Source organism: Vespa crabro, chromosome 2, assembly GCF_910589235.1.
Source record: "Vespa crabro chromosome 2, iyVesCrab1.2, whole genome shotgun sequence".
In the NCBI taxonomy this organism is placed as follows: domain Eukaryota; kingdom Metazoa; phylum Arthropoda; class Insecta; order Hymenoptera; family Vespidae; genus Vespa; species Vespa crabro.
This window is the reverse complement of record NC_060956.1, coordinates 20,831,973-20,852,524: the sequence shown is the minus strand read 5'-3', so window position 1 is coordinate 20,852,524 and position 20,552 is coordinate 20,831,973. Positions and strand designations below refer to the sequence as shown.

General features: G+C 34.3%; 3 protein-coding genes and 1 long non-coding RNA gene across 5 annotated transcripts in view; 1 reads left to right on the top strand and 3 right to left on the bottom strand.

Moving 5' to 3' along the window:
* The window catches only part of LOC124422282, a 52,250-nt gene extending 49,915 nt beyond the window's left edge, over window positions 1–2,335 (bottom strand). Inside the window, exon 1 of the mRNA XM_046958526.1 lies at window positions 1,612–2,335. The gene's annotated coding sequence lies outside the window, so the exon portion shown is untranslated. The remainder of the gene's footprint in view (window positions 1–1,611) is intronic.
* Window positions 2,336–3,807: 1,472 nt separating this feature from the next.
* Window positions 3,808–4,999, bottom strand: LOC124422283 (translation machinery-associated protein 7 homolog). The gene is made up of 2 exons (XM_046958529.1): window positions 4,842–4,999; window positions 3,808–4,181 (listed from the first exon to the last, which is right to left on the bottom strand). The coding sequence occupies exon 2, from the start codon at window positions 4,178–4,180 to the stop codon at window positions 3,986–3,988; it is 195 nt and encodes a 64-aa protein (XP_046814485.1). The 5' UTR covers window position 4,181; window positions 4,842–4,999; the 3' UTR covers window positions 3,808–3,985.
* An 83-nt stretch (window positions 5,000–5,082) lies between these two features.
* The window catches only part of LOC124421956, a 278,500-nt gene continuing 263,030 nt past the window's right edge, over window positions 5,083–20,552 (top strand). For both annotated transcript variants that reach the window (XR_006941773.1, XR_006941772.1), the window contains exons 1-2: window positions 5,083–5,190; window positions 5,637–5,728. This is a non-coding gene — a long non-coding RNA (uncharacterized LOC124421956). The remainder of the gene's footprint in view (window positions 5,191–5,636; window positions 5,729–20,552) is intronic.
* Window positions 5,907–20,552, bottom strand: part of LOC124421955 (protein vein) — a 244,139-nt gene continuing 229,493 nt past the window's right edge. The window contains exons 6-9 of the mRNA XM_046957695.1: window positions 19,100–19,174; window positions 18,611–19,006; window positions 15,133–15,393; window positions 5,907–13,607 (exon numbers count right to left, since the gene is read on the bottom strand). Of these exons, the coding sequence (XP_046813651.1) occupies window positions 19,122–19,174 (53 nt within the window). The 3' untranslated portion in view covers window positions 5,907–13,607; window positions 15,133–15,393; window positions 18,611–19,006; window positions 19,100–19,121. The remainder of the gene's footprint in view (window positions 13,608–15,132; window positions 15,394–18,610; window positions 19,007–19,099; window positions 19,175–20,552) is intronic.

Genomic DNA, 20,552 nt, shown 5'->3' with positions numbered 1-20,552 from the left:
CATTATTATTACGAGTGGAAGAAATAAAAAAAAAATATATATATCTTTTTAGTACACAACAAAATATAAAATGTACAAAATATAAAGAAAGAGAGAGAGAGAGAGAGAGAGAGAGAGAAAATGGTAAGTCTCTCTGATCGGCTCGATAACACAGTAGGCAAGTCGTCCACCACCACCACCACCACCACCATCAGCCTCAGTTCCCTTTACCCATTCACCCCTTCGCCCCACCACAACTACTCTCTCAAGTTCCCCTAGCATTTAAAACGCTCTCATACGTTCAACCATTGCGATGCCATATGCCATTGCATCCTGAAAGGATTAACTCGTGTAATATGGTAAAGATAATAATTATTTGGTACTCTCTCGTTAAAGTATATAAAAAAAAAAAATAAAAAAAAAAAAAAAAAAATAAAAAATAAAAAAAGAAATTAAAATCAAGTGAAACGAGGACTGGATCCGAAGAGGGGGCGGCGGGGGCGGGGGCAGGGAGTCGGCGGCAAGGACCTATAATAAGAGGCTTACGATAAAAAGAAAAGAGAAAGAAAAGGAAAGAACGAAAAAAAAAAATGAAAGAAAGAAAGAAGATAAAGGAAGAAATGAGAAACATGAAATATGATTGTTATCGAAATACGAAAATGGTATTACGAAATTTTTGATTACTTTGCGATCATTCGAAAGGAGAAAAATAATGACAAGAGACCTGAATCGGTCCGATTCATCGAGATTTCTCGTGGTAGGGCGGGGGTGAGAGAGAGAGAGAGAGAGAGAGAGAGAGTGAGAGAGAGGATGGGAGGAGAGGAGGGAAAGGGAGAAAGGGTGGTAGGAAGGTAGAGGAGGTAGGGAGAACGGATACTGTAATACAGACCGATAACGTGTAAAAGTGTGTCCCTTTTCGCGAACGGGAGAGTTAGGCGTGCACGCGTGCGCTGATGTATACATACGTATGTATGTACGTACGAGAGAGCGAGAAAGAAATAAAGAAAGAAGACAGAAACGACAGAGTGAAAAGAGAGGTGGAACGAGCGAAGTGAGAGAGAGAGAGAGAAAGAGAGAGAGAGAGAGAGAGAGAGAGAGAGAGAGAGAGAGAGGTGGCTTGCAAAAGCACGCACGCATGCACGCACACGTAAAACGTAAGAGACACGATAGTAGCACGTTTAAAACACAGAACTCTCTGCGACAAAGAAGAAACTCTCGATTACTATTACTAGTTTCTACGTAGTTTTGATATATATATATCTTTTTTTTTTCTAATCAAGATGACAGAATGATTTAAGGATCCTTCAGTCAATTGCAAAGTGTATATGTGTATATATATATATATATATATATATATATATTATATATACATATGCATGGATCCATATATTTTCTTTCGTATAGGTTAAAGACACATAACATGATGACGTTTATTTCTTTCTTTTCCCTTTCTCTCTCTCTGTCTCTCTCTCTCTCTCTCTTTGTCTATCTTTTCACATGTATATACGAATAAGAGAAAGATACAAATAGAGATAGAGAGACAGAGGGAATCAGAGACAAGGGACAAAAAGAAAGAAAAGAAAAGTGAAACAATTAAGAAAATTATTATTACGTTTAAAGTGAGAAACTCACCGAATCGAAGTATAGAGCGAGGCAGTAGCACAATCCACCGAGCCTGGAGTCGTCCCCACGGGTCAAATGATCCTGTCGGGCCCCATGGCCGTTCTCGAGACTATCGACGCGCACGCGAATTCGTCTTTCGTTGTTTGTCAGAAATGTCTCTCGTGATCACCCGTGTCCTCCTCCTCCTCCTCCTTCAAAAGAGACTCCCGTTCGATCGTCTTCTTCCTTCTCTTCGCTCTCTCGACCCACGACGGAAATGGAATTGAACCAATGATATATACCTTGGAAAGGGTGAGTGAGCGAAAGAGTAAGAGATATTAGGAGAGGGGGTACCGTGTATGGGGAGAAACGAAGACAGAGAGACAGACAGAGGGGGAGGGAGAGAGAAAGAGAGAGAGAGAGAAAGAAAAACGACGTAAGGCAACCACGGAGCAAAAGCTCTCACCACCCACCGACCGCTTCGAAGGTCTGTTGCCAACTGACCCAGGCGGTGACAGCTACTGCCTGATCGACACTGCTGCCAACGGTCGAGATGAGAACTAACCTAGCTTGCATCTCTCTCTCTCTCTCTCTTTCTTTCCTTCTTTCTCTTTCTCTCATTCTTTCTCATTTTATCCTCTCTCTTACGTGTCAAACGTTGCAATGGTCGAAGGTTAAACGATTATCCATTTAATGTTAACTCTACTATATGAGATATGAATCTTCTTCGATTAATAACATCCGAACCTTTTTCCTCTTTACCTTTTTAACTTTCCTTCATCGAGAAAATTATGGATGGCGCGATGTCGTTCTTCCTTTCTGTACGCTCTATCTCTGTCACTATATCTCTATTTCTTTCTCTCCTTTCTCTCTCTCTCTCTCTTTCTCTCTCTGTTTCACACGCGTGCTCGTACATATCTCCAAGACGAATTCATTTTAATGGAATTTAATTGTACACTATACTTTTTACGTCAATGTCACCCCTTAACATTTCTATTATTAATAACACTCACGCGATCTAAATTACGTGCTAACGTGTCTTTAACGTACAGGTTAAATATCGCCTGTAGTACGTAACGTTACATTCGAAAGGATAGACTAGACGTATATGCGTGCACGTATGATGTTTAATCTCGCTAAGGTTGCCAGCACTGTCGATCATCTGACGATCAGCTGTAATTCACGCCTCGTCGCTAGCCACGCGCTCGTTCGCGTTCGATCTATACGGTAGATGATTTTACTTTTAACGTTTGACGTTTTTTTATTTTTCCTCTCTCTCTTTTTTAATTCTTTCTTTTTTTTTCATTTTTTACTTCTCATCGAGATATATCAATACAAGCGCGCGCGCACACACACACTCACACTGGGAGATTTATTTTTTTGTAATTTAATCGTAGAATATCGCAGTGTCAATGCATAGAGGACCAATCTCGTCTTATGTATCTCTTTTTTTTTTCTTTTTTCTCTTTCCCCCTTTTTTCTCTCTCTCTCTCTCTCTTTTGTCGGTCAAACTCGTGTCGATGGAGTATTTTTACGCGTTTCGAAATCAAGGTTAATTGGCGTCACTAGCGTGGGTCGATACGTTGGCGTGCGAAGCTTCGTTAACTTAATGAGCGATATCAAACCTGTATGAAGCTTAATGTATATAAAGCTAGGTACATCATTGAGTCCATGATGACGTGGATATGTGGAACCATCGCAAAAAGAAAAGCGTTGACTCACGAGATTGATTATATAAACGAGTTTACATGTATTTATGTACAATGTACATAAACACGTAATAACACGATAGCATTTAAATTAATTAATTCTAAATAAAAGTACAAAATCGTACGGGGGCGTTCTTATTTATTAAATGTAATAATAAAACGACGAGCTAAATGTATTTTAGGAATTTTCTTTAGGTTTCGTAAAAAAAAAAAAGAAAAGAAAAAGAAAAGAAAAATCAATAAGAAGTACTGTCGATTTTTTCTTTTTCTTTTGCTTTTCTTTCGAGCTTGCTTGCTTGCTTGCTTGCTTGCTTGCTTGCTTGCTCGCTCGCTCGCTCGCTCGCTCGCTCGCTCCATCGTTGCTCGTTTTTATCGTATTTTATCGTATAAAATAATATCTGTGTTACTTCGACAAGAATGACACAAGGCGTGACTTTTGTTCGACTTAAGAAATATAAAATCTTCAATCGAATCCATGCTAAAGTACAAATACCGTGAGATATTATAATCTATTGAATTTTTATCTATTATCAATTTTATTTACAAATAACTGACGGAGCGAATAATGATGGTAAAAATATTTCGAACAGCACGTTGATCATTGAACGATAACAAAGCTGTAACATTATCGGAACACATTTTGTAAAGTGATCATGGTGATAGATTTTTAAACAATGCTCTTTTATAAGAATCAATCACTTTTTGCCAGATTTCTTGATACCGCCAGTAACTAAAGGACCCTTTTGGCTAGCCTTCTTAGCTGCTTCCGCCAATGCCTTTTGTTGTTCCTTTTGTTTTTGCTTGAAAGCTACATCTTCATCATCTAACTCTTTAGAATCCTTCTTCGGTGCCTTCAATGGTTTCTTCTTACCTCCTTCTCGGCTGGACATTCTGAAAAAGATATCAAACTTGATTACCATTCTTCTGATAATGAATTCTATAATCTTCCTTTCATATTATATCTATTTTATTTAGTAATATAATTAAAAAGTAATTCTTTAATGACATATGTTATAAAAGATCAATTGCGATAATACAGTTTCAAAAATAAAATGTAACGTTATTTCTTTCTCAATCTTTTTTTTCAGGTTTATGGAGTATATTTAAATAATATTTAAATGATTAAGTGAGCATTTTTTTTTTTTTTATTTTTTATTTTCACCAAGTGCAAAAAAGGGATCATGGATGACTCAGTTGATTTAAATAATCATATAATTATTAGAATAATAATATATTCAATAATTCATTGACCATAATGGAGATGATGTAAAACTTAACCTCTATTACTTAAAATTTAACATCCATCTTTCTAATAACCTAAGTTTGTAAAATATATGAATATATAGCATTGATTATTTCATTACAATTCTTACGATGCTTTCTATTATTATTTATTTATCGAATATACTGTATTTCAATATTTTAATTACTAGCAAATTAAAAAGCACGCGTTCGGCTTGTTACTCTTAACAAAGGATTGTACGTATGTCGACTACATACATTTTTCATAGAAACTAAATATCATGGATGTAAAAATGAAAGTTTACGTACCTGCAATTCCGTGAGTGAAGTTGTTAAATATGTTAAAAATAATAAGTTTGTCGAAGTAATAGAAATAAAATTGAAGAAATCAGAAACTTTCTTTCTATCTCAGACTACCGGAGGAAATACCAATCGCCATCTCTTCTTCGATTTATTGAATCGTTCTGCTATTGGCTAATAAACGTACGCCAGAGCCACCTGCTGACAGAATCTGATAATAGCCGACAGAAGCCATTACGATTTTAACGCGAGTTCAAACGTGCGTGTTTATTACGTTCGCTTATTAATTTCCGCTTATATTTTTCTTAAAAGTATTATTTAACGTAATATTAATACATCATAATATCAACCTATTAACGTAGGTATATATTTTTTATTTGGTAATAATAGATTTGATATAGATTAAGTAAAATTAAGCGAAAACATTTTCAAAGAGAGAATATGACGTAGAAACTATTTAGAGATTTGCGATTTCTATTTATTACGAATTTTGTAACTTATAAGATTTGTATATCAACAAATGCTTTTATAAAGAACTTAAAACCGATATAAAATGAATTAGAAAGGGTACATCAAAGAAGAAATTTTTCTTTAAAGACACATATGTAAAAACGTATATATATGTAATAATATAAAACGTATTTTTAGAATCGTTCGTTTTTCGTAAGAAAGGTTAGATGTGACTGTCGGTAAATTATCATTGTATATAAATACCATCCTTCGATAGTTGAAAGAATTTCTTTAAATATTCCATTAATTTTTATTTATATTAACAGATAATAATATGTATTATTTATTTTACAGTTACAAGACTTCCAAAGTTATGATGATGAAATTATGTATCGTTACATCGTAAATAGATCCTGTAGATCCAGTTATCGGCAGAGAAATTGTCGGTAAGAGAAATACTACTATTACTAATCTTTTCATTGATAAAATATCAATGAAGTTATTGATTCATTGATAAAATATCAATGAAAGTATTGATTCATTGATATTTCATTCATTGATAATTCATTCATTGACTTATTGATTCGTTGATATAAAAATATATAATGATTGAAAATGAAAAAGTTTCACAAGAATCTTGGCAGATTTTATTTAGAACATAATTGACCGTTACATTTAACAAAGTAATAATAATATTTCGATAGATAAAGCATATCGGATATACAATTATAATAAAGAAAGACCTTTCTTTGGCGATGTTGCCGCTTATCAAATTCGCAAATAAATAATATCACTTTTCTTTCATTTTCCACGACAAGCGCCACGACATGTACAAGTACTTTTACATAGATCAAATTGGAATAAATTTATTATATCATTTTTTTTTCTTTTTTTTTTCCCCTTCTTTTTTCTCCTTCTTTTTTTCCGTTAATACCATTAGTTTTGAATCCGGTCTCTCTCTCTCTCTCTCTCCCGCTCTCTCCCTCTCTCTTTCGAGGATTTATCGGAATACTTATAAATATTTTTTGAAGAAAAGAAATAACTGAGGACTCTCGTGGAATACAGCGTACGAGTAAATATACGTAGATCGGTCGTGAAACGTTTTTTTCTTAATTTTTCTTTTTTTGTTCAATTTTTCCTTCTTGCTTTTGCGGTTTTTTTTCTGTTTTTTTTTTCTTCTTTCTTTCTTTCTTTTCTCTTATGTATGTCGCATAAACGTGTTAGTCAAGTATGTACGAATGTATGTATGTGTATATATATATATATATATATATGCGTGTGTGTGTGTGCGTGTGTGTGTTGTGTATGTGTATGTGTATGTGTATGTATGAATGTGCGTTTGCCTCTTTCTGCCATGATCGAAAAAAAGACGGTAGAAACTTCTGCGCTTCTTATTTAACTTTTTAAAGTACTATTGTTTATCATCCCGCGATGTCCGATCTTTGGTACTCGTCACAATGGACGCACGATCGACGTTTTTCTCTTCGCATTGTCAAATCCGAGATCTTCTTTTCCCTTCGTTATATCAATTTTATTATCATTCTTTAGTTTTATTTATTTATTTATTTATTTATTTATTTATATATTTATTAATTAATTTTTTTCTCTTTTTTTTTTCTTTTTTTTTTTCTCATTTTTCTCTTTTTTTTTTTTTTCGTTCATTTTCCTCGCTCGAACGATCTCTTTAGAGACAGACATTGCGAAAAGAATGCGGCTCTCGTTTTCGACGTACCTCACTATACATAGGAAACGTTAGGAGTGGCCTATGCATAGTATTTAATGGCTTCCTCGCTCCTTTACAATATAATTTCGCTATTAACGTTAATACTTCGTGCTGCTAGAGATTAGTCTTAGGTTCATTTAGTGCACTTTCTCCGCTATTAAGATCTATCGGAGCGACATAATTTGCCGTTATGTTCTCTCTCGCGAGCACACATCGCACGATTCGAATCCTTCCATCGTTGTTGTCGCATCGCTGTTCTCGCGGGGATCGTTTAAAATCGTAATCCTCGAAACGACATAGAAAATTACATCGAAACGTTTAGAATCATTTACGAGAACCACGAATTCAAATGAACTACGTACATTATTATATAACTATCCATTCGTTTTTTTCTTTCTTCCTTTTTTTTCTTTTTTCTGTTTTTTTTCTTCTTCTTCTTCTTTTTTTGGACTTCAGAATCAGGAAATAAATTGTATTCGTAAAATTGTACGAATTGTACGAATTGTACGAAAACGATGATCACAGAGAAATAAAATGTATTGTTTCAATTAAAGGATAGTTTTAACTTTGGTTTAGATTCGTTTGGTGAATGAACGACGACGATCGATATGAAAAAAGAAAAAAGAAAAAAAGAAAAAAGAAAAAAAACAAAACGGTCGTTGTTCGTTAATCAATGAAATATGAATGAAAGTTTAGAAAACAAAAAGGAGCATAACGAGGTGATAGTTTCTTTTTTTCTTTCTTTTTGTCCGAATGAAAAGCTTTGTTCTCGTTCGACCCCCGTGAGACCTTTTTCTAAGCGAGCTCTGCTAGAACATCACTCCGATGGTGGACGGATCGTACGTTCGCAATATCTCTCTGCACTCCAAGCCATACATACTTAAACGTGTCCTAGACTAGTTTACACTGGATTCGGGTTACTTCACACACTGCAAAAGCTGTTGGAGTTACGTTGAAGTTTATAAACATACTAATCTTCTTGATCCACTGTCCCACATAAGTGATCCCACGCAGGCGAAGAATAAAAATATTTCGTAGATTTATTATCGGTATATAATAGGGAATATCATCATTTTTCTTCTTCCTCTTCTCTCTCTCTCTCTCTCTCTCTCTCTCTCTCTCTCTCTCTTCTCTTCTTCTTTTCTTCCTTCCTTCCTTCCATTTTTTTTTCCTTTTCATTTTTTCATTTTTTTCTTCTTTTTTCTTTTTCTCCTTTTCAACTAAACTGAAAGAATTTGCGTAAATTTAAACTGAATAGAGGATCCCTAATCACGCTTAGAAAGTCTAATTAAAATCTAATCAGAATCGCAACTCAATATTTACATCGACGTTGAATCATCCGAAGATCAACACATACATTATGTATAGGAATATCTACATAAGAATAACAAAACGTTGGATTATATAATGCAGATGAAAACGCTTTAGAAATTAACATAGGATTCTATTTCGTATGCGAGCAAACGATGCATTTATCGTCGACGATATTAGGAATGAAAATTTTGGACGTTATTTATTCTACGTATCACGTAATTCTCTCTCTCTCTCTCTCTCTCTCTCTCTCTCTCTCTCTCTCTCTCTCTCTCTCCCATTCTCTTTCTCTCTTCCCTTTGTATTTTCATCGTTCATTTGCACCAAGTACATATATAAGTGTACATATACATATGTATTTATGTATGTATTGTACGTACGTATGTATATACATATACTTTGGTTTAAAAAGAAAATAATACCGTGGATGATAAATCGTCGCGAGTGATGCGGGACAGCAGGACAGCGGGTCGGTCGAGTCGCGTCCCAATAACATTATGCAATAACGTTTGTTTTTAGAGAATACCGTATAAACGCGCATCTATTAAAAACACTGAAAAATAAATAACGCGAAACAATATACAATATTTTACATTAGCATTGTTATTAATATCGCAATTGTTCAGGATTCCTGATAAAGCCGGGAACAAACTTTGGAAAATTTGTTCGATCGTAAGTTTTTTGAAGTCCCAGTTGGAAACTATGAGAATTCGATCGGTTCGTTTTGTTACGCTTATGGCAATACTAGACGTTTGTTTCGTTCCGATCGTTTCGATAATCGTCATTAAATGAGTCTATCTCTCTTTTTGCTTCTCTATCTCTCTCTTTCCCTCTCTCTATCTATCTATCTATCTATCTCTTTCTCTCTAGGAATGCAATTGAAACGATCGAAATCTCTTCGGCGAGCAAGAATTGGAGCGTATAAACTGATTATCAGAATTGTCACGAGTTAAGCGTACGGTATGGTTCGAAGGAAAATCGGATCGGAAATTTTCCGTTGGAAAATGTGAGGCCGGTCGAGGGAGGGAGAGAGAGAGAGAGAGAAAGAGAGTGAGAGAGAAAGAGAGTAGTGGAGGAGGTTTTGCGGAGGGAAAAATGGTGAGGGGTTGGCGGGAGGAGGTGGAGGGCGAGCTTGTAATTGACCACGGCGATACGTATTAACAACGTTTCCAACGGGAACACCAATTTTTCGATCGTTTCCGAAAGTAGAATCACCGGCCTGCGGTTCTGTCAATCGTACGATTCCGAGCATCGAATTTTGCCATAGAAATCGCGATAGTTTTCGATTTGGCCGACGATCGAATGATGCTATACGTTTTACACATTGTCTCTGTCTTTCTTTCTTTTTCTTTTTCTCTTTCTCTTTCTTTCTCTCTGTCTGTCTGTCTCTCTTTCTCTCTCTCTCTCTCTCTCTCTCTCTCTCTCTCTCTCTCTCCCTCTTCTTTATCTGCTCCTTCCTTTATCCTTATTCACTTTATACAATTCTACTTAAATTTTATATTGGACTATCGCTATATCGACTTACAATCGTGATTTTTTTTTCCCCTTGTTTATGCATAAAATATCATAAAATACATTCTTTATTTATTCGCTATGCTCTAGACTCGTCGTTCCGGTAAATCACGTACGTCATTTTCACGTAGTATATATACATATATATATATATATATATATACCGCCGGGACAATTTTTATCATCTTATCATTTTTATTTATACACCGAACGATCGACAGATCGATCATGAATATTCTACAATACTTATATGTATAAATACGTATTAATAAACGTTTCTAAATATCTTCGACGATCTTCAAAACTTTTCGAGATTTTTAGCAAAATATTTCGGCTCGATTAAGATAATTTTAAGTTCTTTCTTTTTTCTTCTTTCTTTTTCTCTCTCTCCTTTTTCTTCTTCTTCTTCCTCTTCTTCTTCTTCTTCTTCTTCTTCTTCTTTTACTTCCTTTTGCTCCTACGATCGTTCATTATTCTTGTCGTCTGAGAATTAATATTCGAGTTAGGGAAGAGTTAAGTTAAAAAGGGAAATTTGCAATTACAGAGAATACACGAAGGAGTATGTTTTATTTTTCATATTCATCGATCGATAAGACATTTTATCAAAGCGAAAAATATTGAAAATAGATGGCTTCTCACTTTTACTTTCGTTCTCTTGTTTTTCCTCTTTTCTTCTATTCTTCTCTTTCTCTCTCACTCTCTCTCCCTTTTTATCTTTTTATCTCTTTATATTTTGCAATGAAAAGACGTCGACGTCGATGACACACGGAACGACGAGTCGTCGATGACTCACGACGACTTTCATACGAATCGTTCGATAGGTACGAGCGACAAAGGAATTTAACGAAAAAGCACGGCGGCACTAGTAAGCTTGCACGGACATGTCATATACTACGGCGATCTTAATCGATTTCTTTTTTTTTTTTCTTTTTTAATAATTTTTGGTTTTTTTTTTTTTTTATTTGGTATTTTTAATATTCGTCTTGAACTTTTCTCTCAGAATATCCTACGTTCGCGAAGTACTTCGTCCGTTTTTTATTCCTTCTTTTTTTTCTTGTCTTTTCTTTTTTTTCTTTTTTTATTTTTTATTTCTTCTCACGCTTTTGAGAATGTCGGAACACTTTCCTTCGCTACGTTCGTTCATCGACTATCTATAACGCGATTCTCTCTCTCTCTCTCTCTCTCTCTCTCTCTCTCTTTCATTTTTTCTTTCTCACTCTTTCTCTCTGTACGTATCTAAAATGTAAAAAGTTTGCGCACGCGCGCGTGTCTCTTCGTGGTAGGTCGAGAAACGCGGAAGTACATCTATTTTTGTTATTTAATTATATTTTGTTTTCTTTGTTTTTCTTTTAACGTCACAAATAACGTTCTCCTCCCCCCCCTCCTTCAACCACCCCGCACCCCTTTTTTTTCTCCCTTTCTTCTCTTTTTCCTATCTCTTTCATCCTCCCTTCGCAATCGTCAAATATAAAGATAAAAGGCAAACTTTTATAACACGCTATACAGAACGTCTTCGAATAATAACGTATTAATTTGATCACGAATATTCACGTTAAGTTCACTCTTGATTCCTTTATAGGAAGGTGCAAGTAGGTATATATAGCTTATCAAAAGTGCCGACAGAGTTGTACAATTCGCACTAGAGAACTAAACTCTTCGAACAAGGAAGCTTCTAATTTTCCATTCGAATAAGTGTTGAGCGAGAGCGTAACTCGATTCGAAAGTCGTCGAATCGAATCGCCACAAGCCGAGATAAAATCGCAAATGGAATTCGTTGTTGAATCTCGTTAAATTGAGAGCACCCGGTATATATTTATCGACGTACCGTAACAACCACCTGGTTCACTACGGTTTTTAGGCCATTGAATCTTTTATCATGACGCGTTTGGTTCGGGTGATGTTTGTTTGTTTGTTTGTTTAAATAATTACGACTTCATTAGTTCGCCCAACAATGTTCCAATCATTCGAAAACGATGTTATCATAATTTAGATATATACCTACGTTAAAAGATCATTTATAAATTTTGTTCGCATTATATGAGATTTACAATTTGATTATTACTTTTTATCTCGTTAATGCGTCATCGTTCTTTCTTTCATTTATTTATTTATTTATTTATTTATTCATTTTTTCTTCTTTTTATTTTTTTTTCCTTCTTTTCTCTTTTTTCTTCTTCCTTCTTTTTTTTATTTTTTTCCCCCTTTTTTTTTTTTTTTTTTTTTTTTTTTTTTTTTTTTTGATTGACGAGAACAACGATTTGCGTGACGTTCGCGTTTCCGATCCCACAAGAAGAGACACTGGAACGGGTCAAGGAGATATAAGGAATACTTTGTACAAGAGCGTCCTGAACGCGTCAGCGAAACCGAAAGTATGCTCGAAGAATTTCCTTTAAAACGGTCAAGGAGCGTGCTTTTATGATAGATCGAATCTTCTCCTTCGCACTTTGAATTATTTCGCTTACAACAAGAGACGAGGGCGGATCTTCGAGGTGATTTAAATTAAAATCGTATCCTTGTTAACACAATTTCTTTTGTTTCTTCTTTTTCTTCCATTTTTTTTTCGACTCTTCGATTTATTTATTTATTTTTTCTTCTTTTTAACGACGAACAGAAGTTCCTTTTAATTAATTCATCCGATTATCCGTAATGAACGCTTCGACAACGAAATGATTTTTTTTTTTAATTTTTTTTTTTTCTTTTCTTGTTTCTTTTCTTTTTTTTTTATTTATTTAATTCTCGTCATTATAATTCGAGTTTTACGTTCTATAAAGGATTTACAAATTTTTTTTCCCTTTGCCTTTTGGATTACATGTTCGCCTCAAAGATACCGCCTTTCGTATCGAACGAACGTGCTGATCCTAAAAATCCTATTACTGGATTCAAAGATCATCCTTGGCGCGTTCTTTTTCTAGTGAAATGAAATCTTTTTCGCCCACGTGTTCTATTCTCGCGAATTTCCACGTGTTCTAAAATAAGATTTACGACGACGCCTTTTGGCCAGATACTTTTATATTTTCTAATCGTAGTACCCACGTCCTTTCCCATAATCCATCCTCATTCCCATTTTTTTTCCCCCGTTTTCAAGAACATTCGACATACTTTCGTTCACAATTTTTTTGTTTTTCCTTTTTCTTTTCTATGCTTTTTTCTTTTTTTTCCTTTTTTTTTTTTTTTTTTACAAAGAAAGAAGACGTCGCTCTTCCTTTCGATCCTTCCTGAATGAAAAAAAAAAAAGAAAAAAAAAGAAAAGAAAAGAAAAGAAAAGAAAAAGAAAAGAAAAAAGTAAGTATACACATGAGAATGACGTATCATCGATGAGTTTTTATTTTTTATTTTTTTTCTTATTTTTTTTTTTTTTTCTTTTCTTTAAATTCAATAATCGATCGCGTGATAAAGCTAAAAATCGTCCATAAACGTAATTCGAATCGATCGAATCGAATTAACTCGTTGTTGCAATAATGCTTTCGTTGGTCTCGGTTATTTCTTTTTTATCACCCCCTTTCTAAAAAAATAGGCCACGATCGATAACATCGTCATTCGTGTATCCTTTTTCTCTTTTTTTCTTATTTTTTCTTTTTCTCTTCTTTTCTTTATTTCTTTTTTTTATTTCTTTTTTCTTTTTCAAAGCTTCAACTCGAACCGCAGATATTTTTGACTCTTCGATCTAGTCGATTACACATTTCCTTTTTTCTTTTTGTTTTTTTTTTTTTTCTTGATCCTCTTCCAGACTGTAGACGCACAGATCCGATAGCTTCACTTCACGTTTCGACAGGAATAATCTGTAAAATATGAAACAAAAGAAAAGAATTAATAATTTTTTGATCGATTAATCGATCGATCGATTTTTAAATATATAACAAAGGAATGAATGATTGACAATATCGATTTCGTTAAAAATGAACGAAATAAAGTTTCATCGAGTCGAACTAAAGAAGATATATATATATATAAACGATCGTTGGTTTTTATCGACTATTCTTCTTTTTCTTTTTTTTTCCCCTTTTTTCTTCTTTCCTAGTACAATAACATCTCGATTAGGTACTTGTTTAAGATATCACAAAACGTATGGAACATCGAATGAAAATGAAAGAGCGAGATAGAAGAGATTCACCTTTTCGTTGCCCTTTCGTTTTCTTACACCTTTATTCTGAGGGTGTTTTTCCTAGCTATTTGGCATAATGGAAGATCTTTCTCCTCTTTCCCTCTTTCTCTAAATCTCCCTCTTTCCCTCTCTCTGTCTCTCTCTGTATCTTTTTTTTTCAAGTACTGGTACGCGTTGATAGCGGTTGAAAATGGAATCGACGTGCTCGCGATAGTTTACTTCGTCTCGACTTTAACGAGGAACTCGAATGCAAATTCCGTTTTATCGTTCGCACGAGTACATATATATATATATATATATACACACACACACACACACACACGAGTAAACTTACATACATACATACGTACATGCGCTTATTCTGGAGGTTTGCGTTTTTAGCTGAAGAAGGAGAAGGAGGCCAAATAAGAGGGTGGTCTTAAATCTCTTTCCGCGTTCTTGCGATCTTGACTTTAGTATTTTCCCGTATATCCTTTATACTTTCTTCTTTTCTTTTCTTTTATTTTCTTCCTTTTCTTTCTCTTTTTTTTTTTTTTCTTTTATTTCTTCTTCTCTTCTTTCCTTTCTTTTCATTTTAAGACTTCGTTCTCTCGAATATACATACCTGTTTCATTACTGATCTCGAGCTTTCGCGATGAAGAATTTACACAGATTGAATGTTCCTTCTACCGAGTAAATTATTAATCGTCGAGAAAAGAATATTTGCTCGTTTTCTTTCTCTTCCTCTTTTTTTTTCTTTCGTTTTTTTTTCTTTTTTTTTTTTTTTTTTTTTTTTGTTTCTTTTTTTTCCTTTTCCTTCCTCATTTCTCGTTAAATCGAACAAGAATTTCATCGTCTCGCTAAGTTTAATCCTAGTTGTGTACATATCAATATAATTTCAAGTTGTGCACTTGGATTGTGCTCTATACCACCCCCTATCCCTACTAAAGCACTTTAAACACACAGAACGAATAATTTTGACTCGGAGAAGAAAAAAAATACTGTATATATTCTCTTTTTTGAAGCCTCGGAAATAATGGTAATCAATGCGCATTTTGAATTCTGTCGTTATAACGAAACAGAGAAAAAAGTAAAAAAAAACAAAAAGAAAAAAAAAAAGAAAAGAAAAGAAAAGAAAAAATTCGTGAATCATGCAACGCGCAGATTAATTTTGATTTAATTAGGATAAAAAAAAGAAAAACGAAATAAACGAATAATTTTACCTGATTAACGATGATTTCGATGACAGAATCTCGTCGTTGTCGTAGTAAACATCATTGTCGTCGTCGTCGTCGTCGTCGTCATCGTCGTTGCGTTGTCGTATGTTGATCGATGCGGATCGGAGTTTTGCGAGGAGGATCTCTTTCGAGCTAAAAGTATGCACCCTGACGTTTCCTTTAGCTCTTTCGGTTCACGACGGTCCAGGATGCGGGATTCGCGAGAACGACGTTGGTCGGCGACTCGCTTCGTCTCCTGAGGCTCTCCTGTGGCAGAAAGTGGCCGTCAAAATTATCTTTAGACTGCGAAAGGTGGTGCTAATGCCTTTGGTCCGGACTTTCCGGCCTAATTAGCCCGGAACCATTAAGTTTATCTACGAGCTACTACTATATCTTTCTCTCTCTCTCTCTCTCTTACATTCTCCCCACCCTTCTCTTTCTCTCTATCTCTATCTTGCTCATTCGAGTTCTCTTCCAAAACCCCCGTCGGGAATTGCGACGTCGTAGGGAAGTTTTGCTCTAACCTCTGCCTAACTTCGAAATGATTAAGCTCGAATAGGCGGATCCTCGTCGTAACTGGTAAAAACTACCTTGGCTGTGATGATGTACGATCCTTACGCGTTACGTTATCTTACCGATCCTTTGAATTTTATGAAGCATTCCAGGAGAAATGGATGAATAACTCTCCTTTAAAGCACCTTACGTTAGTCGAACTAACGTCTAATGAAGGACATCGATCGAAACGTAATTAATTTCGTATTACATAAGCGTGTACCACAGAAGAAGTAAAATTGATTATCGTCGATGATATACGATATTATATCGTCGATTATTCTTCTTTGGCAAAGAAACCTTTAAGATCTTCTATTAGAATAGCTAAGAATGAAATGGATCGATCTCTATACCATTCCTCCTCGTTATGCGATTAAACCTCATGGTTTTGGCACGGGAGAACGAGAGTAATCGGAATCTAATAATAGTTGAATGCGCTTGGTGAATACGTTTTTGTAACTATGACCGAGGATGATAATGGCCGTTGCTTCTAATTAGTGCGAGCCATTAAATTTATCTATGATCGTTAGAGTCACAACAGCGTAACTTCTTGCTTGACCGGTGATAAAACGTTTATGCGTTTTCGTATTCACCTTTGAAATATCTACGACGTACTTCTTTGCATCTTTGATTTTAAATCGTAAAGTATTATATGGGTTAAGTCATATTTATTTATTTTATTGATACACGTAAGAATGAAATAATATCTATGACAGTTTAGTTGTTAACATTTTTAACGAAGACTTTTTCTTATCGATCCCTTTCATCGACGCAGCTTCAGTGATAATCGGTATATACCTCGCCATCGGCAAAGTTATCCTATAGTTAAACGACTGTCGCCTTACGTGGGGATACGCTAAGCTCGCTACCACATCTAGCATAGTTCGCAACTCCATTATAGTTCCGAGATGAGACCGAGCGTCATATAGGTACGTACGTATGTATCTACATACATATACATATATATATATATATATTTTAGCTGTTAAGGTTTCACTAGAAAGCTCTTAGTACAAAACCTTTGATAAGGTATTAACGAGATCGGAAAACGATTTCTAAAACATCAAAGTTTATGAGCAGTACGATAAAGCTCTAACCCGGGATATGATAACAATGGATTAATCCATTAAAGAAACGTTTACATTATCCAAAGATATTTTTGAAATTTTAATTAAGACGATAACGTGAATTAATTTAATACCCGTTCTACGCACTTCTTAATAAATCTAACGTTACCTAATTTTAAATAGCACCTCTTTAACGAGACCGTCGTTAAAGAATAAAAGACGTTCTTGTATATAACGCAGATATGAAAATTTTCGTTTAGACATTGCAATTTATTCTCGAAATTTATCCTCTCGCATAATCTTTGCTCTCGCAATATCGAGAAGGAATTTCATTTAGTATCGTGGGTTAAGAATGAAATTTATACGTCGTAATTGGCACAACAAACAACAGGAACGATTTAATTATTTTTAATATCCAATCATTTTCTAGATATTTTTTCGTTAATTATAATATTATTTTTATTTGGCACATTTTTGATTTGTACTTCGTCATTATCTCGGATCAAAAAAAAAAAAAAAAAAAAGAAAGAAAGAAAAAGAAAAAAGATAAGAAAGAAAGCGAAAAAAAACGAAAAAAAAAAAAAGGAGAAAGATGAAACGAGTGTTATCTGTTTATTAAAGAAAAAAAAAAAAAAAAAAAAAAAAAAGGGGTGGAAAGAAGCTTTATAACGAATGATCATATTTTTTATGTTTTTAATAAGCATATTTCTTATTGTTCGTTAGAAAGTCGCTCGTATTTTCTTTCTCCTTTCTCTCGCTGTTTTTATTTTTTCCTTTTGTTTTTTTTCCTTTTTTTAATTTTTCTTTTCTCTCTCTCTCTCTCTCTCTCTCTCTCTTTCTCTCTCTCTTTTTCCTTTTGTTACATCGTGCCTCTCCATACGGCAGAATAGGGATCCTATCATCAAGGATTTTCGTGGTTGCCTTCGCAGATCCTTTTTGTGAAAAGCCGTTCTACGAGCTTGCAAAGAGCTCGCGGCAACTCATATTACCAGAGTGTTCCTTCCTTCTTTCCTTCCTTCCTTCCTTCCTTCCTTCCTTCCTTCCTTCCTTCCTTCCTTCCTTTCTTGCTTCCTTCCTTCCACCCTTTCTTCCTTCTTCTCTTTCCGCAACTCATCTCATTTTCTTCTTTCTCTCTCCCTATTTTCTCTCCCTCCCCCCTCTCTCTCTCTCTCTCTCTCTCTCTCTCTGCCTCTCTATTTTTTCTTTCTCCTCTTCTTTTTTTTTTTTTATTGTCTCTTTTTATTGCATTCTTTCATTCTTATAAAGCTCCTCGGTTCTTCTTGACATCCATACTATCTAGCTTTTAGGTCTTAAACCTTAGATAGAATTTCGATAATAAAGTCACCTTTATATGATCGTCCCTGTGTATCTATTCAGGAAATATCTTGAATTTTCATGGAATTTTCAAATCCGCGTTGTTAAAGAATTTTAAATTTCTCTAATTTTCTCTTCTATGAAATATTAAACTCAAGTATACGAAGCATATTGCCCTATGAAGAAGTATCTTTATTCACGTAGATGAAAATAACGATCGAAATCATACTATTGCTCGTAAATAAGAAATTTTCTCGTAAGATCATATCATTTTTGTTTTCTTTTCTTTTCTTTCTTTCTTTCTTTCTTTCTTTATCTTTCAATATCGAAATGTTTCGATTTAATTAACGTCAACATTGGCACCGTCAACCGTAGAAATTTCTTTATATACTCTTTATACAAATCGAACGCCTGAAAGATATCAAGTTGGAAGATATCAAAGAAAAAAAAAAAAAAAAAAAAAAAGAAAGAAAGAAAGAAAGAAAGAAAATAAAAATATTCTTTAGATATTCGTATATAATAATAAGTATTACGATTATAGATAAACTCACCTTTGCGAAATAAACATAATATCTATGTTGTCTCTTTCGTTCAAAATGACCTCGTAGTATTAGTAGTAGTAGTCGTAGTAGTAGTCGTAGTAGTAGTAGTAGTAGTAGTAATAGGAAAAAAATTGGAGAAACGAATGGATAGTAGGAAAGTAAATAATACGAGATGTAACAAGAGATAATGATGTGACGAAGATGACGATCTATGGTTGTCGATGAACAATCGTTTCCTTGAATAATTAAAAATCGTAAGGAATGTTCTTGGTAATATACGATAGGAGAGCCCAAGAAGATTGTTGAAGACGAAGACGCGAATGCAGGAACCTTTGTAGGAATGGAGAAGGGAATGTGGGTAAGGCTACAACAAAACAAAACACGATGAATGTCCTGATGTGCAAGCTGTAAAGCATAAAAAAGAGATTAAATTATGTGAATCATTAATGGCATTAAAAATATTAGAAATAAGTTTTATATATATATATATATATATACCTTGACAGTGCCGCTAGATGCGCTAGAAGCGGGCGAGCGTCACGTCCTCGGCGAACGAAGAAAACTTATCCATATCTTGAATGAAAAGGGCGAACGGTGCAGCGAACAAAGAAGAGAAAAGAAAGAAAAAAAAAGAAAAAAGAAAAAGCAGAAGAAAAAAAAGGAAAAAAACGAAATAAAGAAAAGAGAAAAATAATACAAAAAAAGAAAGGAAAAGAAGAAAAGAAAACAAGAGAGAAATAAAAGGAAAAAGAAGAAGAAGAAGAAGAAAAGAAAAAGGAAAAAACACACGTTGGATTAGTTTAGAAAAATATTAACGTTAGATCATTGATTATAATAAAAATTTGTATAAATATGACTATACAATTGTATTATCGATTATCTATTATCGTCATTGATCTCATTATATATTTACATATATACGCTTTCTTTTTTTTCTTTCTTTTTTTTTTTTTTTTTTTTTTGATTACGAATAGAAAACCGTATTTTCATTTGTCATTCGATCGATAACATTACAATAGATAACAGACAAGGTTTTCTCGTCCTCGTACTACAACTACTAACGGCATTATCTCTCCAAAGGTTTTCGACATGGCGTATGCGCTTCACGGTGACCCTTGTGAAACGCGAATACGAGAACCACACGGTCGTCCCAGAAACGGCCATAGTTCTATTTCCGTTCGCTCGTGAATCATCCTCGTTTCATCTATCTCTTTTAACGGTTCTACAACCATTATATATATACTTCGGTCATACGATTCTAGATCCTTACTATCGTATTATTCGATACGTTATTCTCGATCGTATATCCCTTTAGCTTTTCGTCGGGGGAAGAGAGTGGGGGGGGGGTAGAGATGGGCGGTGGCTAGGGAACAAGAGTTAAAATCAAGATCAATATCTTCGTTTAAATCATACGAAAGCACGCATACCCTGACATATTATACGGATTAACATTATTTATTTTAACGATCAATTAATAACAGTTTTTAATGTCAGCTATCAATCGTTTAAAATATATTCGAACGGATATGGTAAGGGCCAAACGAAATACGTTGTATTTTCGATACGGGAACTAATTACTGATATAGGACATAATGCGTAAACGAGAACATTAAATCATCGGAATCGATGTTAAACATCGAATTGTCAATAAAAATTTAATGTTTATTCGACTCGACTCGAATCGACTCGACTCGACACAACTCTATTCGATACTATACGATACGATACGAATCGAATCAAATCGAATCGAGTTTACTCGTTGACGAGTAGTAATTTCATTATTATTACGTTAAAATCAGCTTGATCACGCTTACACCACTTTCTAAACTTCATTACGTACAGATCGATCAGTTTCCAACGTTGTTCGAGTAATTGATGGAAATGAATAATAAAAGAGGAAGGACATTAGAGTTTCGAAAATTTTGTTACTTTCATTATTGTTCGAATAATC

What these genes read in the sequence shown, in the direction of transcription:
- LOC124422283 (XM_046958529.1), bottom strand. Translation starts at nt 4,180, where the DNA reads ATGTCCAGCCGAGAAGGAGGTAAGAAGAAACCATTGAAGGCACCGAAG.